This window comes from Protomyctophum parallelum (assembly GCF_964188405.1).
Source record: "Protomyctophum parallelum genome assembly, chromosome: 19".
Lineage (NCBI taxonomy): Eukaryota > Metazoa > Chordata > Actinopteri > Myctophiformes > Myctophidae > Protomyctophum > Protomyctophum parallelum.
The window spans coordinates 2,658,902-2,684,737 of NC_139717.1; the positions used below are offsets into that span (position 1 = coordinate 2,658,902).

At 44.7% G+C, this 25,836-nt stretch overlaps 1 protein-coding gene across 1 annotated transcript in view; it reads left to right on the forward strand.

Annotated features, from left to right (window-relative positions):
* The window catches only part of snx17 (sorting nexin 17), a 63,560-nt gene that overhangs the window by 32,069 nt on the left and 5,655 nt on the right, over positions 1-25,836 (forward strand). Inside the window, exons 6-10 of the mRNA XM_083791045.1 lie at positions 4,898-4,985; positions 11,715-11,784; positions 15,680-15,772; positions 16,535-16,738; positions 22,048-22,176. Coding sequence (XP_083647171.1) covers positions 4,898-4,985; positions 11,715-11,784; positions 15,680-15,772; positions 16,535-16,738; positions 22,048-22,176 — 584 coding nt within the window. The remainder of the gene's footprint in view (positions 1-4,897; positions 4,986-11,714; positions 11,785-15,679; positions 15,773-16,534; positions 16,739-22,047; positions 22,177-25,836) is intronic.

Genomic DNA, 25,836 nt, shown 5'->3' on the forward strand with positions numbered 1-25,836 from the left:
GAAGTTTACCACAGTAGGGGCACGGTGGCACAGTTGGTAGTGCTGTCGCCTCACAGCTAGAAGGTCCTGGGTTCGATTCCCGCTCGGGACGCTGTGGGTGCTGGCGGCGTGTTTCCTCCTCTGCGTCATCAGTGCCCATACCCGAAGGCGGGGTTGGCGAAAGGGCCTTTCTGTGTGGAGTTTGCATGTTCTCCCCGTGTCCCCTAGGGTAGGTACCCTCACAAAAACATGCAGTAATCCTGGTCTCTAAACTGCCTCCCCCTGGCCAGCCGGGACGCCTGATGGAGGGGAAAGGAACTGGTTGGAATAACGTGTTCCTTCCACGCGCTACGTCCAACCAGGGAAACTCCCCCCTGTCAGGTGTAAAGGAGCAACTTGGACACTCAGGCATGAAGGAAGCATGAGTTAAGTCCGTTGCTCTCCCTAGGTTGGTGGAGGGTGTGTAGAGCCCAGGATCACATTAGATGATTCACACAGGGGTGAAAAATGGGTTACAAAATCGTGGGATGAAAAAAATAAGTTTACCACAGTGAATCACAGCATAGTAAAAAGCGATTGCGGTCAACAAAGTTGGACCTTCCCCCCCGTTCACCCCCCCTCTCTCCTTCCATTCATGAAAATGCCGCCTTTGCGAACAGCTGACTTTCTATGAGTGACGTAGGCTAGTAGCACACAACACCACGTCACCCATATACAGTAGCTGTCACCAACAGAGGGACAGACAGTAGGCTGACGGGACATGGGGGAGAGAGATTTTTTGTTGTCATTCTCTCTCTATCTCTACAATATTTTTCTCATATTTAGCAACTAGCATCATTTACAGCTTGTCCTTTTACTGTCCTTGTGGAAATGGACCCTGACTTAACCCATTTGGGGCGGGAACCCCTTTTGGTGTTTTAACTAAGCATTATGTTATACTTTAGCTATTGAAAAATAGCAGATCTACAAGCTCATAGCGCGCCACTCGGCGGAAATCTTTGAATATATATTCTCTCAGAGCGTTTTTAACTCAAATCTTTGCTTCTGGAGGAGGGGGGGGGGGGGTCCCTGGAACAACACGTTTTCAGATGGGGGTCCGCGGCCAAATGCAGATTATTCTGGGGGTCCTTTTTTTATTTTTTTATTTTTTAAAGATATTTGTTTTGCGGCTTACGCCTTTTATTGATTTTTTAAGGGACAGATAGTAGGCTGACAGGAAACGGGAGAGAGATGGGGGGATGACATGCGGTAAAGGCCGTGTCGGGTCCGGGAGTCGAACCCGCGGCACACCGCGACTGGATCACCAGTCCGGTGCCCAGACCGTTACGCTACGGCCTGGGCCATTCTGGGGGTCCTTGACGTGAAATATTGAGCACCACCCGATATAGAAACTCTAACCCTCAGAACTGTCATGATTTTGAATACTTGTCGACGTCAGGCTTAAATGGCTTAATAGCTGTGGTCTATTGATACATTAACCACTCAGGCAGATGATGATGATGATGATGATCTTTTTTCCTCATTTATGCACATGTCTGTCTCTCTCTCTCTCACACACACACACACACACACACGCACACACACACACACACACACACACGCACACACACACCCCCACACACACACACACACACGCACACACGCGCACGCACACACATGCACGCACATTTCCCTGCTGGGATCAGTCCAGATGGACCCATCCCTCAATGTTTGTTGTCGTCAGCAGCGTAATCTAAAATGTCCTTGAGATCAGCCTCTCTTTGTCTGCCTCTCATTGAGATCAGCCTCTCTTTGTCTGCCTGGCTCTCATTCACCCTTTCCTCTCTCTCTCTCCATCAGATCAGACTCTCTTTGTCTGCCTCTCATTCACCTTTCCTCTCTCTCTCTCCATCAGATCAGACTCTCTTTGTCTGCCTCTCATTCACCTTTCCTCTCTCTCTCTCCATCAGATCAGACTCTCTTTGTCTGCCTCTCATTCACCCTTTCCTCTCTCTCTCTCTCCATCAGATCAGCCTCTCTTTGTCTGCCTCTCATTCACCCTTTCCTCTCTCTCTCTCTCCATCAGATCAGCCTCTCTTTGTCTGCCTCTCCTTCACCTTTTCCTCTCTCTCTCTCCATCAGATCAGCCTCTCTTTGTCTGCCTCTCATTCACCTTCCTCTCTCTCTCTCCATCAGATCAGCCTCTCTTTGTCTGCCTGCCTCTCATTCACCCTTTCCTCTCTCTCTCTCTCCATCAGATCAGCCTCTCTTTGTCTGCCTGTCATTCACCTTCCTCTCTCTCTCTCCATCAGATCAGCCTCTCTTTGTCTGCCTCTCCTTCACCTTTCCTCTCTCTCTCTCTCCATCAGATCAGCCTCTCTTTGTCTGCCTCTCATTCACCTTTCCTCTCTCTCTCTCTCCATCAGATCAGCCTCTCTTTGTCTGCCTCTCATTCACCCTTTCCTCTCTCTCTCTCTCTCCATCAGATCAGCCTCTCTTTGTCTGCCTCTCATTCACCCTTCCTCTCTCTCTCTCTCTCCATCAGATCAGCCTCTCTTTGTCTGCCTCTCATTCACCCTTTCCTCTCTCTCTCTCCATCAGATCAGCCTCTCTTTGTCTGCCTCTCATTCACCCTTTCCTCTCTCTCTCTCTCTCCATCAGATCAGCCTCTCTTTGTCTGCCTCTCATTCACCCTTTCCTCTCTCTCTCTCCATCAGATCAGCCTCTCTTTGTCTGCCTCTCATTCACCCTTTCCTCTCTCTCTCTCTCTCTCCATCAGATCAGCCTCTCTTTGTCTGCCTCTCATTCACCCTTTCCTCTCTCTCTCTCTCTCTCCATCAGATCAGCCTCTCTTTGTCTGCCTCTCATTCACCCTTTCCTCTCTCTCTCTCTCTCTCCATCAGATCAGCCTCTCTTTGTCTGCCTCTCATTCACCTTTTCTCTCTCTCTCTCTCCATCAGATCAGCCTCTCTTTGTCTGCCTCTCATTCACCCTTTCCTCTCTCTCTCTCTCCATCAGATCAGCCTCTCTTTGTCTTCCTCTCATTCACCCTTTCCTCTCTCTCTCTCTCCATCAGATCAGCCTCTCTTTGTCTGTCTGGCTCTCATTCACCCTTTCCTCTCTCTCTCTCTCTCTCTCTCTCTCTCTCTCTCTCTCTCTCTCTCTCTCTCTCTCTCTCTCTCTCCATCAGATCAGCCTCTCTTTGTCTGCCTCTCATTCACCCTTTCCTCTCTCTCTCTCCATCAGATCAGCCTCTCTTTGTCTGCCTCTCATTCACCTTTCCTCTCTCTCTCTCCATCAGATCAGCCTCTCTTTGTCTGCCTCTCATTCACCCTTTCCTCTCTCTCTCTCCATCAGATCAGCCTCTCTTTGTCTGCCTCTCATTCACCCTTTCCTCTCTCTCTCTCCATCAGATCAGCCTCTCTTTGTCTGCCTCTCATTCACCCTTTCCTCTCTCTCTCTCTCTCTCCATCAGATCAGCCTCTCTTTGTCTGCCTCTCATTCACCCTTTCCTCTCTCTCTCTCTCTCTCCATCAGATCAGCCTCTCTTTGTCTGCCTCTCATTCACCCTTTCCTCTCTCTCTCTCTCTCTCCATCAGATCAGCCTCTCTTTGTCTGCCTCTCATTCACCTTTTCTCTCTCTCTCTCTCCATCAGATCAGCCTCTCTTTGTCTGCCTCTCATTCACCCTTTCCTCTCTCTCTCTCTCCATCAGATCAGCCTCTCTTTGTCTTCCTCTCATTCACCCTTTCCTCTCTCTCTCTCTCCATCAGATCAGCCTCTCTTTGTCTGTCTGGCTCTCATTCACCCTTTCCTCTCTCTCTCTCTCTCTCTCTCTCTCTCTCTCTCTCTCTCTCTCTCTCTCTCTCTCTCTCTCTCTCCATCAGATCAGCCTCTCTTTGTCTGCCTCTCATTCACCCTTTCCTCTCTCTCTCTCCATCAGATCAGCCTCTCTTTGTCTGCCTCTCATTCACCTTTCCTCTCTCTCTCTCCATCAGATCAGCCTCTCTTTGTCTGCCTCTCATTCACCCTTTCCTCTCTCTCTCTCCATCAGATCAGCCTCTCTTTGTCTGCCTCTCCTTCACCCTTTCCTCTCTCTCTCTCTCCATCAGATCAGCCTCTCTTTGTCTGCCTCTCATTCACCCTTTCCTCTCTCTCTCTCCATCAGATCAGCCTCTCTTTGTCTGCCTCTCATTCACCCTTTCCTCTCTCTCTCTCTCCATCAGATCAGCCTCTCTTTGTCTGCCTCTCCTTCACCCTTTCCTCTCTCTCTCTCTCTCCTTCAGATCAGCCTCTCTTTGTCTGCCTCTCATTCACCCTTTCCTCTCTCTCTCTCTCTCTCCATCAGATCAGCCTCTCTTTGTCTGTCTGCCTCTCATTCACCCTTTCCTCTCTCTCTCTCTCCATCAGATCAGCCTCTCTTTGTCTGCCTCTCATTCACCCTTTCCTCTCTCTCTCTCCATCAGATCAGCCTCTCTTTGTCTGCCTCTCATTCACCCTTTCCTCTCTCTCTCTCTCTCTCCATCAGATCAGCCTCTCTTTGTCTGCCTCTCATTCACCCTTTCCTCTCTCTCTCTCTCTCTCCATCAGATCAGCCTCTATTTGTCTGCCTCTCATTCACCCTTTCTCTCTCTCTCTCTCTCCATCAGATCAGCCTCTCTTTGTCTGCCTCTCATTCACCTTTCCTCTCTCTCTCTCTCTCCATCAGATCAGCCTCTCTTTGTCTGCCTCTCATTCACCCTTTCCTCTCTCTCTCTCCATCAGATCAGCCTCTCTTTGTCTGCCTCTCATTCACCCTTTCCTCTCTCTCTCTCTCTCTCCATCAGATCAGCCTCTCTTTGTCTGCCTCTCATTCACCTTTCCTCTCTCTCTCTCTCTCCATCAGATCAGCCTCTCTTTGTCTGCCTCTCGTTCACCCTTTCTCTCTCTCTCTCCATCAGTTGTACGGAAGCTGCAGGAGTTTGAGCTGCCTTACGTATCCATCACCAGCTTGCGAAGCTCGGAGTTTCACATACTCCTACGTAAAAGGTATACCCAACACCCACTCACAGACACAACGTTAACGTTACATTTTATTAATCCATTCTGTAAGGGTGTTTTAAGGGTTATGTTCTACTTTATAGCTATTGAAAACAAATTGCAGATCTACAAGCTCATAGTGAGGTTTTTCAGAAAACTGTCATTTCGAAATTTTCTAAGTCAGGCTAACTAATTGGGTTAAAGGAGAATTCCATACTAAAAGGCTTTCTTACCTTTCTTTGTAGTTGTTACGTCCCCATCAAAGAGGTCCAGGTGTTATTTTGTGCAAAAGCTCCTTATTGGCTATTTCCCCTACCATAAGCCCTAAATGAATTGCATTGAATTGAATGGGGCTATGGGGTGTTGTGCTAATTTGCTTATTCCCAATCGAAATAAGTAGTAAAGTGTGCCGCTTGGGTTATTATTTACATTATGAAGAGAGGATATATACAAAAAATATATAATTTTGAGCGATGGAAATAAGCGAATTAGCACAACACCCCATACATCCCATTCAATTCAATGCAATTCATTTAGGGCTTATGGTAGGGGAAATAGCCAATAAGGAGCTTTGGCACAAAATAACACCTGGACCTCTTTGATGGGGACGTAACAACTACAAAGAAAGGTAAGAAAGCCTTTTAGTATGGAATTCTCCCATTCTGACCGGGCACCCATTTTGGTGTTGGCATCATGTCGTGCTTTAGCTATTTAAAAATAGCAGATCTACAAGCTCATATCGCGCCACCGAGTGGCGCGATACGAGCTTGTAGGTCTGCTATTTTTGAAAAATCGAAGAACGACTGACATTTTTAGAATCTGATCTCAGGTCAGAATGGGTCCATCAGACCAGTGTCCGGCGGAAACCTCGTATGAATCTGATCTCAGGTCAGAATGGGTTAAGAAGGAGGGGCACGGTGGCACAGTTGGTAGTGCTGTCGCCTCACAGCTAGAAGGTCCTGGGTTCGATTCCCGCTCGGGACGCTGTGGGTGCTGGCGGCGTGTTCCCTCCTCCGCTTCATCAGTGCCCATACCCGAGGCGGTGTTGGCGAAAGGGCCTTTCTGTGTGGAGTTTGCATGTTCTCCCCGTGTCCCCTAGGGTAGGTACCCTCACAAAAACATGCAGTAATCCTGGTCTCTAAACTGCCTCCCCCTGGCCAGCCGGGGCGCCTGATGGGGAGGAATGGAACTGGTTGGAATAACGTGTTCCTTCCACGCGCTACGTCCAACCAGGGAAACTCCCCCCTGTCAGGTGTAAAGGAGCAACTTGGACACTCAGGCATGAAGGAAGCATGAGTTCAAGTCCGTTGCTCTCCCCAGGTTGGCGGAGGGTGTGTAGAGCCCAGGATCACATTAGATGATTGACACAGGGGTGAAAAATGGGTTACAAAATCGTGGGATAAAAATTAATAAAAAAAAAAAAGAATGGGTTAAGAAGACATCAGTGCAGCTGTATGTGTTATGATGAACATGTCCGACTGGACCGTCTTCTGCAAAGTCCCCGGCATGCGGCGTTTAATTTGAACCGTGGGCCGGGGTATTTCCCTTCAAAGTATACTGCAGTTGTTCTGACCTGCAGACAGTTGGTGGGTTTAACTGTCGCCCCAGCAAAGCCAAAGGGGGCTCTTAACCTGAAATTGCTCCAGCCTGTCTCCAGCTGCTCCGTGTAAGTGGGACCATATGGACCTATAGAAGAAGTCTTTAACCCAGAGAACAGGACATCAGCGAGCAGCCAGAAAAATGACACGGGCCCAAACATGCTTAGTCCATTCTGAACGGGAACCCCTTTTGGTGTTTCAAGGCAAGCATTGTGTTATGCTTTAGCTATGGAAAAAAATAGCAGCTCTACAAGCTCGTAGCGCGGCACCGAGTGCCGCGCTACGAGCTTGTAGATCTGCTATTTTTTGAAAAATCGTGAAAATGCGGCACAAATCTTTGAATATATAATTATATTCTTTCCGAGCGAACGCTTTTAACTCAAACCTTTGCCTTCTGGGGGGGGGTCCCTGGAACAACATATTTTCAGATGGGGGGTCCCTGGAACAACATATTTTCAGATGGGGGGGGGGTCGGCGGCCAATTACATACATTTTTGGGGGTCCTTGACATGAAATTTGTTTGAGAACCACTGACATAGAAACGTAGGTTTTTCAGAAAACTGTCAGGATTTAGAAGACATTTTGTAGAATCGACCTCAGGTCAAAATGGGTTAGTCAAAAAGAACTTTATTCAGTGAAGACGAATGATAGGAAAAGGGGTTAGATCCACTCGGTCAACCAAATGTCTGGTTCTCTTGACCTGATTGATGCCACATCTGTATGTCGCTAGCGCGCCTCTCGAGTTAATCAGACCAGTGTGTGTGTGTGTGTGTCCAGTGGAAACCTCGTTATGAATCTGATCTCAGGTCAGAATGGGTTAATGAATGCTCTTCTGTAACGTGACATCTGCCCTGCTCTTCCTTTATCTCCGTGCTGTATTTCGTCACCCTAACCCCCTGCCGACTGAGAGGTACAACAGGATGTTGACTTTTCTGTCTGCCCGAAGGAACGGCTGTTTGCCCCTGACCTAGTTTCACTGTGTGGAGCACCGAGGGTCCTGTAACCGCTGGGGGAGACCCCCTAGTTAAAGCTAACGACAACCCATATTCTGACCTGAGATCAGATTCTAAAAATGTTCTCCTACATCCTGACAGTTTTCTGAAAAAGCTATGTTTCTATATTTCTTTCAAAAATAGCAGACCTACAAGCTCATAGCGCGCCACTCGGTGGTTCAATAGCTAAAGCATAACATAATGCTAACACCAAAAGGGGTTCCCGCCCCAGAATGGGTTGAAGCCAACAAGTTTAATGGATACAAATATTATATTTTAACCAATCTCTGTGGTACTATAGGGCATGTTATGTACAATGCCCTATCTATACAAATATTATATTTAAACCAATCTCTGTGGTACTATAGGGCACGTACAATCTATACAAATATAACTAGCGTATCGTTGCAGTCTGGTTTGCATGAAATGTTATGTGAATTTTTTAATAACATTATGCATTTACTTGAAATTCAAATTCTAGCTGAAAAAGAGATGCAGATGTGAGGACTGAGTTAGTCCTCTCTCTCTCTCTCGCTCTCGCTCTCGCTCTCGCTCTCGCTCTCGCTCTCTCTCTCTCTCTCGCTCTCTCTCGCTCTCTCTCTCGCTCTCGCTCTCGCTCTCGCTCTCTCTCTCTCCCTATATTCTTCATCTTCTCCCTGCTGCTGTTATTGAATTGCTAATGTGGCAAAGTTAACTTTGTCAATAATTACCTCCTTTAACCCGTTTTCGACCTGAGATCAGATTCTAAGAATGTTCTTCTACATCCTGACAGTTTTCTGAAAAAGCTATGTTTCTATGTCAGTCGATTTTTCAAAAATAGCAGACCTACAAGCTCGTATCGCGCCACTCGTGGCGCGCTATGAGCTTGTAGATCTGCTATTTTTCAATAGCTAAAGTATAACATGATGCTAACACCACAAGGGGTTCCCGCCCAAAATGGGTAAAATCATTTCGACCGAGACATATTCTACAAAATGGGAAATTAGAAGCATGGTCTTGTGAGGCTGTCAACGACGAAGTCTACAAATGTCTTCTAAATCCTGACGGTTTAAAAAAAAAAAAAACTGTCAGTGTTTCTCAAACTATTTCATGTCAAGGCAGTTGACTAGAATTATCTGCATTTGGCCGTCGACCCCCATCTGAAAATATGTTGTTCCAAGGACCCCCCCCCCCCCCCCCCCCCCCCCCCCATGAAGCAAAGATTTGAGTTAAAAACGTTTGCTCTGAAAGAATATATATTCAAAGATTTGCGCCACATTTTCACAAAATTTCAAAAATAGCAGACCTACCGAGTGCCGCGGCTATGAGCTTGTAGATCTGCTATTTTTCAATAGCTAAAGCATAACGATGCTTTAAAACACCAAAAGGTGCGGCTTCTGCTCAAAATGGGTTAACGACTCCATTCCCTCCATGACTCAACCCTTACTCAGAAGTTTGCTACCAGCGGAAAATGTAATATTTCAAAGGTATGCCCAGATTACGGCATCAACATCGAGGGAAATTGAGAAGGCAGAGATTCATCGGAAAGTCGCCGAGTTGTTTGTGCACATATTCAATAGTGAATCCTCAATCAAATCTCACAACGATATACCTCCTAACCCATTTAGACCTGATTTAAAAACATTCACTTTGAAAGAATATATATTCAAAGATTTGCGCCACATTTTTACGATTTAAAAAAAATAGCAGACCTACAAGCTCGTAGCGCGCTACGAGCTTGTAGATCTGCTATTTTTCAATGGCTAAATTATAACATAATGTTTAAAACACCAAAAGGGGTTCCCGTGCAAAAGGGGTTAAGCCCAAACCACACCAAAGGGTCGGGTTGGGATAAAAACTTTTTTTTTAAGGTAGACAAACAGCAAAGTTCGTCGGGATCGGGTCTCGAACCTGCGACACACACTGTCTGTCATGCTGGCTTACCAGCCAAGGTGCCTGGACCGCTAAGCCGGCACAGGCCCCATTATGCCATTCTAATAACAGAGACATCAGTGTAGAATGGTATGACAAATGTATATGAAATATTTGCCCAACAGTTATTTTAATGATAACCAACAGAACACTGATTTAAAATGAGATAACGTCCAAGCAGGAAAGTGGAACACACACACACACACACACACACGTGCACATGCATACTGACTATTAGGGCTGCGAATCTTTAGGTGTCCCACGATTCGATTCGATTCCCATTCTTGGGGTGACGATTCGATTCAAAAACGAACTTTTCGATTTTTTTTATTCTTATTAAAAACAATTAAATAGAATTTTAGCATGATCTACTCCAGTCTCCTGGCATGAAAGCAGAGTACATTTAGTAAAAAGCTTGTATAATATTGTAAAGGTTTTATCAACTGAATGATTTAAACACACAAAGGTTAAATCCAAGAGTAAGAACATGTCTCATTTATTTAGCTTGCACAAATTTGAACCAGTACAAAAGTTACAAAATCTCTTCTCGCTCAATACCAGAACAATACATTAGTATTAAAACAGGTGTAAAATAAATACAATTGGCAGGCTTAGCTTAGCTGGTAGTAAATGCACTATGCAGAAACCCAGGTGCACACAGGTGCATGCACAGGTACATTTGTAAAGAAAAAAAAGAAAAAAAGATTTTTGGAAAATGAGAATCGATTCTGAATCGGACGGCATTAGAATCGCGATTCTAACTCGAATCGATTTTTTTGACAGGCATACTGACTATCTATGTATTCTATGTCTCTCTGTAGCCCCAAACACAAACGTATAGAAAGAAGTTTAACTCCAGGGTTCACATTCTGGGACTGCTGCCAGACGGTGTCAGAACTGTTGATGCTTAATTAAAGTTTATGACCAACAATATAACAGCCTTTGTTTTTCTGGGAACGCTGATATCAAGAGACTACTGCTATCCATCCATGGAGCACATTTCATTAACCCATTTAGACCTGAGGACGATTCTACTTAATGTCTTCTAAATCCTGACAGTTTTCTGAAAAAAACCTATGTTTCTATATCAGTGGTTCTCTTTCATTTTCATGTCAAGGACCCTCATCTGATAATATGTTGTTCCAGGGACCCCCCCCCAGAAGCAAAGATTTGAGTTAAAAACGTTCGCTCTGAAAGAATATATATTCAAAGATTTGAGTTAAAAACGTTCGCTCTGAAAGAATATATATTCAAAGATTTGAGTTAAAAACGTTCGCTCTGAAAGAATATATATTCAAAGATTTGAGTTAAAAACGTTCGCTCTGAAAGAATATATATTCAAAGATTTGAGTTAAAAACGTTCGCTCTGAAAGAATATATATTCAAAGATTTGAGTTAAAAACGTTCGCTCTGAAAGAATATATATTCAAAGATTTGAGTTAAAAACGTTCGCTCTGAAAGAATATATATTCAAAGATTTGAGTTAAAAACGTTCGCTCTGAAAGAATATATATTCAAAGATTTGAGTTAAAAACGTTCGCTCTGAAAGAATATATATTCAAAGATTTGCGACACATTTTCACGATTTAAAGAAAATAGCAGATCTACAAGCTATGAGCTTGTAGATCTGCTATTTTTCAATAGCTAAAGTATTACATAATGCTTTAAAACACAAAAAGGGGTTCCTGCCCAAAATGGATTAAATGTGTTCTACATTTTTTTTGACAATTATTGGGGTGCTTTTCAGATGGTTTGAACTTTGAACCACTGGAGCAATTGATTGTGAATTGATGTAGTTGTCGACCACTGTACACTAAATACCTTTTCTCCTCCTAATACTGTACACTAAATACCTTTTCTCCTCCTAATACTGTACACTAAATACCTTTTCTCCTGATACTGTACACTAAATACCTTTTCTCCTCCTAATACTGTACACTAAATACCTTTTCTCCTCCTAATACTGTACACTAAATACCTTTTCTCCTCCTAATACTGTACACTAAATACCTTTTCTCCTCCTAATACTGTACACTAAATACCTTTTCTCCTGATACTGTACACTAAATACCTTTTCTCCTCCTAATACTGTACACTAAATACCTTTTCTCCTCCTAATACTGTACACTAAATACCTTTTCTCCTGATACTGTACACTAAATACCTTTTCTCCTGATACTGTACACTAAAAACCTTTACCCCCCCTCCCCTCCCCCCCCCCCCCCCCCCCCCTGCAGCTACTGGGATCTGGCGTATGATAATGATGTCATGGAGAACCGAGTGGGCCTTAACCTGCTGTATGCCCAGGTATGTTTAACCCATTCTGACCTGAGATCAGATTCTAAAAATGTCTTCTACATCCTGACAGTTTTCCATTCTGACCTGAGATCAGATTCTAAAAAAATGTCTTCTACATCCTGACAGTTTTCCATTCTGACCTGAGATCAGATTCTAAAAAAATGTCTTCTACATCCTGACAGTTTTCCCATTCTGACCTGAGATCAGATTCTAAAAAATGTATTCTACGTCAGTCGTTCTTCGATTTTTCAAAAATAGCAGACCTACAAGCTCGTAAAATCTGCTATTTTTCAATAGCTAAAGCACGACATGATGCTAACACCAAAATGGGATAATAATAAAATAAATAATAAAACTTTATTTGTATAGCACCTTTCATGACATGAAATGCAGCTCAAAGTGCTTTACAGAGCAATGGAGAATAAAAGAAAAGAAAAGCCAAGGCATAAACATTAAAAACTAACCGCAGTAATGCAATACAGTGAGGACATGAATAACAAAAAAAATGTAAAAGATCAATTAAAAGCAATGTAGAAGTGGGTCTTGAGCTGAGCTATAAACATGTCTACAGAGGCTGCCTGACGAAGGTACAGTGTTATTAAACTACAGAGGCTGCCTGACGAAGGTACAGTGTTATTATTAAACTACAGAGGCTGCCTGACGAAGGTACAGTGTTATTAAACTACAGAGGCTGCCTGACGAAGGTACAGTGTTATTAAACTACAGAGGCTGCCTGACGAAGGTACAGTGTTATTATTAAACTACAGAGGCTGCCTGACGAAGGTACAGTGTTATTAAACTACAGAGGCTGCCTGACGAAGGTACAGTGTTATTAAACTACAGAGGCTGCCTGACGAAGGTACAGTGTTATTATTAAACTACAGAGGCTGCCTGTCGAAGGTACAGTGTTATTAAACTACAGAGGCTGCCTGTCGAAGGTACAGTGTTATTAAACTACAGAGGCTGCCTGTCGAAGGTACAGTGTTATTATTAAACTACAGAGGCTGCCTGTCGAAGGTACAGTGTTATTATTAAACTACAGAGGCTGCCTGTCGAAGGTACAGTGTTATTAAACTACAGAGGCTGCCTGTCGAAGGTACAGTGTTATTATTAAACTACAGAGGCTGCCTGTCGAAGGTACAGTGTTATTATTAAACTACAGAGGCTGCCTGTCGAAGGTACAGTGTTATTAAACTACAGAGGCTGCCTGTCGAAGGTACAGTGTTATTAAACTACAGAGGCTGCCTGACGAAGGTACAGTGTTATTAAACTACAGAGGCTGCCTGACGAAGGTACAGTGTTATTAAACTACAGAGGCTGCCTGTCGAAGGTACAGTGTTATTAAACTACAGAGGCTGCCTGTCGAAGGTACAGTGTTATTATTAAACTACAGAGGCTGCCTGACGAAGGTATAGTGTTATTATTAAACTACAGAGGCTGCCTGTCGAAGGTACAGTGTTATTAAACTACAGAGGCTGCCTGTCGAAGGTACAGTGTTATTAAACTACAGAGGCTGCCTGTCGAAGGTACAGTGTTATTAAACTACAGAGGCTGCCTGTCGAAGGTACAGTGTTATTAAACTACAGAGGCTGCCTGACGAAGGTACAGTGTTATTAAACTACAGAGGCTGCCTGTCGAAGGTACAGTGTTATTAAACTACAGAGGCTGCCTGACGAAGGTACAGTGTTATTAAACTACAGAGGCTGCCTGTCGAAGGTACAGTGTTATTAAACTACAGAGGCTGCCTGTCGAAGGTACAGTGTTATTATTAAACTACAGAGGCTGCCTGACGAAGGTACAGTGTTATTATTAAACTACAGAGGCTGCCTGACGAAGGTACAGTGTTATTATTAAACTACAGAGGCTGCCTGACGAAGGTACAGTGTTATTAAACTACAGAGGCTGCCTGTCGAAGGTACAGTGTTATTAAACTACAGAGGCTGCCTGTCGAAGGTACAGTGTTATTAAACTACAGAGGCTGCCTGACGAAGGTACAGTGTTATTAAACTACAGAGGCTGCCTGACGAAGGTACAGTGTTATTATTAAACTACAGAGGCTGCCTGACGAAGGTACAGTGTTATTAAACTACAGAGGCTGCCTGTCGAAGGTACAGTGTTATTAAACTACAGAGGCTGCCTGTCGAAGGTACAGTGTTATTAAACTACAGAGGCTGCCTGACGAAGGTACAGTGTTATTATTAAACTACAGAGGCTGCCTGTCGAAGGTACAGTGTTGTTATTAAACTACAGAGGCTGCCTGATGAAGGTACAGTGTTATTAAACTACAGAGGCTGCCTGTCGAAGGTACAGTGTTATTAAACTACAGAGGCTGCCTGTCGAAGGTACAGTGTTATTAAACTACAGAGGCTGCCTGTCGAAGGTACAGTGTTATTAAACTACAGAGGCTGCCTGTCGAAGGTACAGTGTTATTATTAAACTACAGAGGCTGCCTGTCGAAGGTACAGTGTTATTAAACTACAGAGGCTGCCTGTCGAAGGTACAGTGTTATTATTAAACTACAGAGGCTGCCTGTCGAAGGTACAGTGTTATTATTAAACTACAGAGGCTGCCTGTCGAAGGTACAGTGTTGTTATTAAACTACAGAGGCTGCCTGTCGAAGGTACAGTGTTATTATTAAACTACAGAGGCTGCCTGTCGAAGGTACAGTGTTATTATTAAACTACAGAGGCTGCCTGTCGAAGGTACAGTGGAGCTTGTTCCATGCCGACGGCCCGTAGAAGCAAAAAGCTGCTTCCCCGTATTTTTTTTTACTAAACCCCCAGAACAATGGAGCTAAACAGAACATGTGGGGGGGAAAAAAGGCATTTGCCTACTTTTCATCAACTTCTTATGCTTTTATTTATTACGTTTTCATTACAATCAAGACATCAATATCTAATCTTATAATCTTATATTTCTCTGGGGCCCATCAATTGATCAGTGCTGTTTTCGTCGACTAAAACTAAGTAACTAACTTTTTCCACTGATGAAATCTAAATGGAAACTAAGCCATGATGACTAAAACTAAGACTAAATATACTGACAATTTCGTCAACAAATAAAAACTAGACTAAAATGCTAGGAAGGGACTAGTGGACAAGATATTTTACACTTGGTTGCATGCTGAAAATAGCAGATCTACAAGCTCACAACGCGTCACGCTGCGACGCGTTTTGAGCTTGTAGATCTGCTATTTTCAGCAATCTGTAAAATCATCGTCATTACGACGGCATCAAGGCCCGTCAAAATACATTTCAGTCGATTTTAAATCAACTGTAGATTTAGTCGACTAAAACTAGACTTAACGCCAAGACATTCCAGGTGACTAAAATGTGACTATAACTAAATTAAAACTATTCAAGAGACTATGACTAAAACTAAATTAAAACTGAAATTTGCTGCCAAAAACAACACTGGTGTTGACGTGGTTTGTCTTGTGCCCCTGTGTTCCTATTTATATCAGATCTCCAACTGTGCTATATTTTCTTAAGCTGTTTAGAGATGACTGGCTTGATAGGAAAAAAAGTGTGGCAGTCCAAGAACACCGTCAGTGAGTGGTCTTATGTGTGTCTGAGCATTTGCGTTTGTCATTTTGATGATTGCATTTAAAAAAAATAATGATGATAATTGATTTGATGTTAAAAAATTACATGATCACTAGCCCAAATTACCTCATGGTACGACAAATGGGAAAACATAGCTGATCTACAAGCTCACAACATGTATTAATGCGATTCCGTGTGATCTTGTAGATCACTACAAGCATTTGAAAATGCAGAAGGTTTGAAAAAGTTTTCATCTACTTTATAATGACTTATAATGCCAGCGTTGCAGTGGCTGAATGCCTTCCTCACTACAAAGGAGAATGAGTGTTCCATGCCTGGTTTCTCCCCTGCCCTTCCAGACGGTGTCTGACATCGAGCGAGGCTGGATTCTCGTCAACAAAGACCAGCACAGACAGCTGAAGTCGCTGCAGGAGAAGGGATCCAAGAAGGAGGTAAGAAATACCATCCACTGTGAACGGACCGACCTTGGACAATGTGTCTGGCCTTTTAACCCATTCTGACCTGAGATCAGATTCATACTGAGGTTTCCGCTGGACACACACTGGTCTGACGAACCCATTCTGACCTGAGATCAGGTTCTAAAAATGTCAGTCGTTCTTCGATTTTTTTCAAAAATAGCAGACCTACAAGCTCGTAGCGCGCCACTCGGTGGCGCGCTAAGAGCTTGTAGATCTGCTATTTTTCAATAGCTAAAGCATAACATAATGCTAATACCAAAATGGGTGCCCGGTCAGAATGGGTTAATCATGACTGTTTTCAGAAAAAACCCTATGTTTCTATGCGTCAGTGGTTATGTCAACCTTTCCATGGCAAGGACCCCCAGAATTATATGTATTAGGCTGCGGACCCCCATCTGAAAATATGTTGTTCCAGGGACCCCCCCCCCCCCCCCCCCCAGATACAAAGATTTGAGTTAAAACGCTCTAAAGGAATATATATTCAAAGACTTTTGAGCCATTTAAAAAAAAATAGCAGACCTACAAGCTTGTAGATCTGCTATTTTTCAATAGCTAAAGTGTAATATAATGCTTAAGACACCAAAAGGGGTTAAATTCCTTTTGTTTTCGCTTCCCCTCTGGAGGATCCGTTGGAAAATAATCAGGTCACATTAAACCATTTCGAGGGTTTTAAGAAAAATTGCCAGATTTTTTTTTTTTAGTTACTTATTTGTCCTTTTTTTGTTTTTCCACCAGTTCATCCGTCTAGGTCAGACGCTCAAATATTTCGGCTACATCAAGTTCGATCCCTGCGTCACCGACTTCCCCGAGAAGGGCTGTCACGTGATCGTCAGCGCCGGGAACAACGAGCTGAACTTCCACGTCAAGCTGCCCAACGAACAGATGAAGGAGGGGAGCTTCAAAGTCACACGCATGAGGTGCTGGCGCGTCACCTCCTCTGTAAGTGGACTATTCTCTGTGTTTTCATGAGGTGCTGGCGCGTCACCTCCTCTGTAAGTGGACTATTCTCTGTGTTTTCATGAGGTGCTGGCGCGTCACCTCCTCTGTAAGTGGACTATTCTGTGTGTTTTCATGAGGTGCTGGCGCGTCACCTCCTCTGTAAGTGGACTATTCTTTGTGTTTTCATGAGGTGCTGGCGCGTCACCTCCTCTGTAAGTGGACTATTCTTTGTGTTTTCATGAGGTGCTGGCGCGTCACCTCCTCTGTAAGTGGACTATTCTGTGTGTTTTCATGAGGTGCTGGCGCGTCACCTCCTCTGTAAGTGGACTATTCTTTGTGTTTTCATGAGGTGCTGGCGCGTCACCTCCTCTGTAAGTGGACTATTCTTTGTGTTTTCATGAGGTGCTGGCGCGTCACCTCCTCTGTAAGTGGACTATTCTTTGTGTTTTCATGAGGTGCTGGCGCGTCACCTCCTCTGTAAGTGGACTATTCTTTGTGTTTTCATGAGGTGCTGGCGCGTCACCTCCTCTGTAAGTGGACTATTCTGTGTGTTTTCATGAGGTGCTGGCGCGTCACCTCCTCTGTAAGTGGACTATTCTGTGTGTTTCATGAGGTGCTGGCGCGTCACCTCCTCTGTAAGTGGACTATTCTGTGTGTTTTCATGAGGTGCTGGCGCGTCACCTCCTCTGTAAGTGGACTATTCTGTGTGTTTTATGAGGTGCTGGCGCGTCACCTCCTCTGTAAGTGGACTATTCTTTGTGTTTTCATGAGGTGCTGGCGCGTCACCTCCTCTGTAAGTGGACTATTCTTTGTGTTTCATGAGGTGCTGGCGCGTCACCTCCTCTGTAAGTGGACTATTCTTTGTGTTTCATGAGGTGCTGGCGCGTCACCTCCTCTGTAAGTGGACTATTCTTTGTGTTACATGAGGTGCTGGCGCGTCACCTCCTCTGTAAGTGGACTCTTTGGTTTGTGGTGTTTTCTTCAATCATTGAGCGGTGCAAGCTATGTGTGTCCGTCCCTGGCTGGCTGGCTGGCTGTGTCCGTCCCTGGCTGGCTGTCTGTGTCTGTCCCTGGCTGGCTGTCTGTGTCTGTCCCTGGTTGGCTGTCTGTGTCCGTCCCTGGCTGGCTGGCTGGCTGGCTGGCTGTGTCTGTCCCTGGCTGGCTGTCTGTGTCCATCCCTGGCTGGCTGGCTGGCTGGCTGTCTGTGTCTGTCCCTGGCTGGCTGTCTGTGTCCATCCCTGGCTGGCTGGCTGGCTGGCTGTCTGTGTCTGTCCCTGGCTGGCTGGCTGTATCTGTCCCTGGCTGGCTGTGTCCATCCCTGGCTGGCTGGCTGGATCTGTCCCTGGCTGGCTGGCTGGCTGGCTGGCTGGCTGTATCTGTCCCTGGCTGTCTGTGTCTGTCCCTGGCTGGCTGTGTCTGTCTCTGGCTGGCTGTCTGTGTCTGTCCCTGGCTGGCTGGGTCTGTCCGAGCACGACAATTGTGTTTGGTTGGTTTTCACAACCAAGTGTCACTGTTGTGCAGCCTAACGCACACACACGCACACACACACACACACACACACACACACACACACACACACACACACACACACATTAACTGTATATATGATGATTTGCGGTGGTACAGTACAGTACAGTAGAGGGACCCTTGGGGGACCCCCACACGGTAACTGTCATTTCTCAACCATTTCGGACGCGAGGAGGCGGCCCCCCTTGGCGCATTCCTGGGGGTCTGGATGTTTCCGGGGACCCCCCCCCCCCGGGGACCCCCACATGGTAACCCTCTCATGTCTCTACTGTTTCGGACGTTCGCTTTAAGTTTACCACTTCTCCTTTTTCTAAAGTTACCCATCTGGCCCCCTCTGACTCGACGATATTTTATATTTTTGCACATTTCAAACATTACGTTATAATTTAGCTATTGAAAAATAGCAGATCTACAAGCGTGCCACCGAGTGGCGCGCTACGAGCTTGTAGTTCTGCTATTTTTGAAAAATCGAAGAACGACTGACTTTTTTTTTTAAATCTGATCTCAGGTCAGAATGGGTTAATCAGACCAGTGTGTGTCCAGTGGAAACCTCGTATGAATCTGATCTCAGGTCAGAATGGGTTAATACGAAACGCACTTCTCCATTCAGCCGGAGCCAAAGCACCACTTTCTGTTCCTGCTAGCAGACAGAAAGTGCTGAGCGCCTGACATGACACCCCCCCCTGTTGTTCATCTTCATCAGTTCAATTACCCCGACACCTAGTCTTAACCCATTCTGACCTGAGATCAGATTCATACGAGGTTTCCACTGGACACACACTGGTCTTATTATAACCCATTCTGACCTGAGATCAGATTCTAAAAAAAAAAAAAGTCGTTCTTCGATTTTTCAAAAATAGCAGACCTACAAGCTCGTAGCGCGCCACTCGGTGGCGCGCTATGAGCTTGTAGATCTGCTATTTTTCAATAGCTAAAGCATAACATGATGCCAACACCAAAATGGGTTCTCGTTCAGAATGGGTTAACGGCATATTATTGATCCACCAGCCTCATCACACTTCATCCCATTTCTACAAAATGTCTTCTAAACCAGTTTTCTGAAAAAACCCCATGTTTCTACTGTATGTCAGACAGTGGTGCTCAACCTTTCTCATGTCAAGGACCCCCAGAATTATATGAATTTGACTGCGGAGAGGAGACCCCCCCCCCCCCCGATCTGAAAATATGTTGTTGCAGGGACCCTCCTCCCAGAAGCAAAGATTTGAGTTAGTAACGTTCGCTCTGAAAGAATATATATTCGACGAGTTGCGCCACATTTTCACGATTTAAAAAAAATAGCAGATCTACAAGCTCGTAGTGCCGCACTACGAGCTTGTATATCTGCTATTTTTGGTGTTAGCATCATGTCACGCTTTAGCTATTGAAAAATAGCAGATCTACAAGCTCATAGCGCGCCACCGAGTGGCGCGCTATGAGCTTGTAGGTCTGCTATTTTTGAAAAAAAAACGACTGACATAGAAACATGGCTTTTTCAGAAAACTGTCAGGATGTATAGAAGACATTTTTTAGAATCTGATCTCGGGTCAGAATGGGTTATTTGTGTGGGTGAACTGAGGGCTCCATGGGAGGGTTGTGAGGAGGAAGTAGGCCTAATTGGTGCACAGGAAAGCACTGAGTGCCTCTGTACTCCTCGGTCACCTCTTGTAAGAAACGAAGCCGACCCAAACTATGGAATGCACTTCCCATCACAGTCAGAACTGCAGCCTCACTCCCAATCTAAACTATGGAATGCACTTCCCATCACAGTCAGAACTGCAGCCTCACTCCCAATCTAAACTATGGAATGCACTTCCCATCACAGTCAGAACTGCAGCCTCACTCCCAATCTAAACTATGGAATGCACTTCCCATCACAGTCAGAACTGCAGCCTCACTCCCAATCTAAACTATGGAATGCACTTCCCATCACAGTCAGAACTGCAGCCTCACTCCCAATCTAAACTATGGAATGCACTTCCCATCACAGTCAGAACTGCAGACTCACTCCCAATCTAAACTATGGAATGCACTTCCCATCACAGTCAGAACTGCAGCATCACTCCCAATCTAAACTATGGAATGCACTTCCCATCACAGTCAGAACTGCAGCATCACTCCCCAATCTAAACTATGGAATGCACTTCCCATCACAGTCAGAACTGCAGCCTCACTCCCAATCTAAACTATGGAATGCACTTCCCATCACAGTCAGAACTGCAGCCTCACTCCCAATCTAAACTATGGAATGCACTTCCCATCACAGTCAGAACTGCAGCCTCACTCCCAATCTAAACTATGGAATGCACTTCCCATCACAGTCAGAACTGCAGCCTCACTCCCAATCTAAACTATGGAATGCACTTCCCATCACAGTCAGAACTGCAGACTCACTCCCAATCTAAACTATGGAATGCACTTCCCATCACAGTCAGAACTGCAGCATCACTCCCAATCTAAACTATGGAATGCACTTCCCATCACAGTCAGAACTGCAGCATCACTCCCCAATCTAAACTATGGAATGCACTTCCCATCACAGTCAGAACTGCAGCCTCACTCCCAATCTAAACTATGGAATGCACTTCCCATCACAGTCAGAACTGCAGCCTCACTCCCAATCTAAACTATGGAATGCACTTCCCATCACAGTCAGAACTGCAGCCTCACTCCCAATCTAAACTATGGAATGCACTTCCCATCGCAGTCAGAACTGCAGTCTCACTCCCAATCTTCCGCCGTAGTCTGAAAACCCACCTCTTCAGACTCCACCATGGGCCTGTAGCACTTGGCCTAGCCCAGACGACCTTACAGGCGTATGCAAAGGCCCCTTAACCCATTCAGGCCTGACCTCGAAAAAAGAAAAAAAAACTAAATCCTTCTGAAATAAAAATTTTCACGATAAAAAAAAAAAATAGCAGACCTACAAGCTCGTAGCGCGCCACTCGGTGGCGCGCTATGAGCTTGTAGATCTGCTATTTTTCAATAGCTAAATTGCTAAAAGGTAGCATTTTTGTAGACCTACTGTATAGCATCTTATGTAGACATGGCACTATAACGTATACATGCATAGTTTCATTATATAGATATTCCACTGTTACGTTCTTAGCTTACGTATGATTCATGATAATAACTTTTTTATGTATGTGATGTATTGCCATGCTTTTTGTTCCTGCTTAATGTAAATCACTCTGGATTAATTAGTAAGAAGAATATAATGTTACAATGTAGGCATTTAATGCCTACATTGTAACATTATATTCTTCTTAGTACGGTGTTTGGGCCACGGCCAACACCAGCCTCCAGATCAGCTTCAGATGTGCCTTGACAATAGAATAGAATAGTACAAGTGTCTGGAACTCTGCTGGAGGAATGGAACACCGTTCTAACGCCATTCTTTATAACTTATGATGTTGAGAAAACAGGCTTGAAAGGTTCACTTCTGTGGTCTAACATTACACCTCTAGCTACATGTTTAAGCATTTATTTCATATTTACATGTCGATTTCAGCTCTGACACAAAAGCTGTAATTTGCGTGATGGCAGTCTCTCAGTCAAATCTGGTCACATACGGTTAGATTACATAATTATTAACGCCTGCTTGCTTTCTCCACCTGTCCAATAATAAACCATCTGGTGTCTGTCCTATCACAGCAGGTTAATAATAAACCATCTGGTGTCTGTCCTCCTATCACAGCAGGTTAATAGTAAACCATCTGGTGTCTGTCTCCTCCTATCACAGCAGGTTAATAATAAACCATCTGGTGTCTGTCCTCTTATCACAGCAGGTTCCAGTGGCCAATGGCACGGCCAATCCCTGCAGCTCGGCCAAGTGCGAGGTCAAGCTGGAGCTGGCCTTCGAGTACCTGATGAGCAAGGAGCGCCTCCAGTGGGTCACCATCACCAGTCCACAGGTAAGAACCATCACCAGTCCACAGGTAAGAACCATCACCAGTCCACAGGTAAGAACCATCACCAGTCCACAGGTAAGAACCATCACCAGTCCACAGGTAAGAACCATCACCAGTCCACAGGTAAGAACCATCACCAGTCCACAGGTAAGAACCATCACCAGTCCACAGGTAAGAACCATCACCAGTCCACAGGTAAGAACCATCACCAGTCCACAGGTAAGAACCATCACCAGTCCACAGGTAAGAACCATCACCAGTCCACAGGTAAGAACCATCACCAGTCCACAGGTAAGAACCATCACCAGTCCACAGGTAAGGACCATCACCAGTCCACAGGTAAGGACCATCACCAGTCCACAGGTAAGAACCATCACCAGTCCACAGGTAAGAACCATCACCAGTCCACAGGTAAGAAGGTCTCTCTCCGCAAACCGTTCGGCCACCGCTGCCCCCTAAGAAGGTCTCTCTGATGAGGGCTTCCAGCAGCACAGGGTCACTCTTTAAGAAGGTCTCTCTGATGAGGGCTTCCAGCAGCACAGGGTCACTCTTTAAGAAGGTCTCTCTGATGAGGGCTTCCAGCAGTACAGGTTAACTCTTTTAGATTAGATCTTCTAGTAGGCCACGCCGGTAAATATATGGGACCCCAACGGGCACGTGCAGAGAGTGTTAGAGAGGCAGGGGCTGAAATCCCATAAGAGGGAAGTTTTGGACCAAAAATAGCAAATCTACAAGCTCTCAACGCGTCGCAGTGCGACGCGTTGAGAGCTATTTTAGGGGCGCAACCCTGGACATGGATTGTAAACAAACAATTCTCCTGAATGCTGCCTTCCGGCATGGCATGGAAAGGAGAGGAGTGGCATTTGCATTTGTTTCACCATGTAGTAAACGCTGCATTCGTGGTCTGGAGAGGGCCAGTTGTTTTACAGACGGGTAAAAGGGCAGAGGCTGAAGCCCCCTTTGATGTCTGTGTGTGCACGTAGTTCATCTCCTGAACCAAGTCTACCAGTAAAGGATCCTCCACAGACATTACATTGAAAAGCAGTGGTTTGATTTGAACCAGGTTTACAGACCAGACCAGTAAGGGTCCACTCCATGGAAACAACATTGAAAACCAGTGGTTAACCCATTCTGACCTGAGATCAGATTCATACGAGGTTTCCACTGGACACACACTGGTCTGATGAACCCATTCTGACCTGAGATCAGATTCTAAAAATGTCAGTCGTTCTTCGATTTTTCAAAAATAGCAGACCTACAAGCTCGTAGCGCGCCACTCGGTGGCGCGCTATGAGCTTGTAGATCTGCTATTTTTCAATAGCTAAAGCGCGACATGATGGGTGCCCGTTCAGAATGGGTTAATTGGTGCTCACTCATAAAATTGTGGGATTGAGTTGAATATGATTATGCGGTAGCTATTTCATTTTATTTTTGTGTTCTCTGAAAGCTGTGAGCTTTATTATTATTATTATTATTATTATTATTATTCATTTTGATTGCATCTCTGTTTAAATTGAAATTGTCCACCATGAGTTTCAAGATTCAATGTCAAATGCAGGATAAATGGAGGGAGGGTAGGTTTGGGGGGACAAGGCTATAGGGAGTATGCAGGAACAACATGCTGTAGACATTCTTGGGGGTGATTTCTGTATAGAACATACTGTATATACAACAGGCTGACTCCTCTTCTCCAATCTGTAGGCCATCATGATGAGTATCTGTATAGAACATATACAGTACAATAGGCTGACTCAGCTGTAAATGGGTCAGGCTCCCCAGTACAGTATGTCTCAGACATGCTGGCTCCCTATAGCCAAATTCCCAATACCCAATATCTCGGCCACTCGCTCACTCACACTCGCTCACTCCAGCATGGCAAATGACGGTGAAATCGGTGACCTGCCAAATGTGTGACCATCTTGTTCACACAACTATTACATGGAAGTCTTTAAATACATGGCCTAAATAAATACAGTTAGGTTGAACTCTGCTAATGAACAAACTGCAACAATTGACATTAGGACACATTTACATTATGTGATTGTCTACACGGTTGTCACATATTTCAGCAGGTCACCAATTCCACCATAACACCACCTTGCTGGAGTGACTTAGTGCGAGTGAGCGAGTGGTCGAGATTTTGGGTATTGGAATTTGGCTTATAAGCCTAGACACGTTCACTCAGGTCCTCAGACAAAGCCCTCCTCGAGACCCCCCCCCCCCCCCAACAGCCCATCTGATCACAAAAAGGGGGTGGCAGCAGCCAGCAGGGCATATATGCAATATTCGGGCTCCCAAATTATGGAACGCCCTACCTATTCATTTAAGACTTGCAAAATCTGTGTCCTGTTTTAAATCCCTTCTAAAAAAAACCCACCTTTACGTTAAGGCTTTCTCTTAATTTCCTTTTGCATACCGTATTCTATTTTTGTGTGTGTGCTTTTATGTTGTCCTTGCTGTCATTTATCCCATTCTGAACGGGAACCCATTTTGGTGTTATAGCATCATGCTATGCTTTAGCTATTGAAAAATAGCAGACCTACAAGCTTCAAGGTTCAAGGGTTCAAGGTTAGCTTTATTGTCCCTTGCGGGAAATTGGTTTGCAGCCAGAACATAGTAAAAATACACTCAAAACCACACAACAACAACATTCAATACAGGACTAAGAACAGGGCACTAGAGACAGAGAATTCATGGCATACAGTAGTAGCAAAGTCAGCTAAAGTGCATTAGTGGACAGTATGTGCAAAAGGGCAAGAATAAAGTGCTATCTGCTGTTCAGCAGTTGAATAGCAGCCGGGACAAAGGATAGTTTGAACCGATTGGTCTTTGTGGCGGAACACCCTCAGCCCACGACCTGAGGGCAACCGTTCAAACTCAGACCGAAGTGGGTGATCCGATACCTCCAGGAGGGAGGAGGCTCTCTTAAGCATCTGCCTCTTGTACAGATCTATAAGTTGGGCTTTTTGGGTTCTCCCAGAAATCTTACTGGCCACTTTGACGAGGCTGCTGAGCCTGTTCTTGTTTGCTATAGGGTCAGATTTCCGTACCAGGCAACCATGCAAAACATAAGAACAGATTCAATAAAACTCCTATAAAAAAGAGTCATCATTACAGATGAGACATTAAAAGAACGCATTTTCCTCAGAAAAAAAAAGACGCTGCTGGACTTTTTTTGAAGTAGAGGCAACATGAGAGTCAAAGGAGAGTTTGTTGTCCAGAACGACACCCAAGTATTTGTAGCTCTCTATGACTTCAATTGCTGTGCCCTTAATAAGTGTAGGAGCAGGACTGGGAGGAGTCCGTCTAAAGCTGATGATCATGTCTTTAGTTTTGGTCACATTTAGCTGTAAAAATGACTTGTCACACCAGGATATGAAATCATCGACAACTGGCCCATGCTGTACTTCATTGTCTTCAAGAAGGCTAACAATTACAGAGTCATCAGCAAATTTGACAATATACCTGTTAGGGTGATGGCTACAACAGACAATATACCTGTTAGGGTGATGGCTACAACAGACAATATACCTGTTAGGGTGATGGCTACGACAGTCGTTGGTATACAGAATATACAGTAATGAAGAGAGACAACAGCCTTGGGGAGAACCAGTGGAGGAGAGCAGCAGAGAAGACATGACCCCATTTACCCTCACACACTGA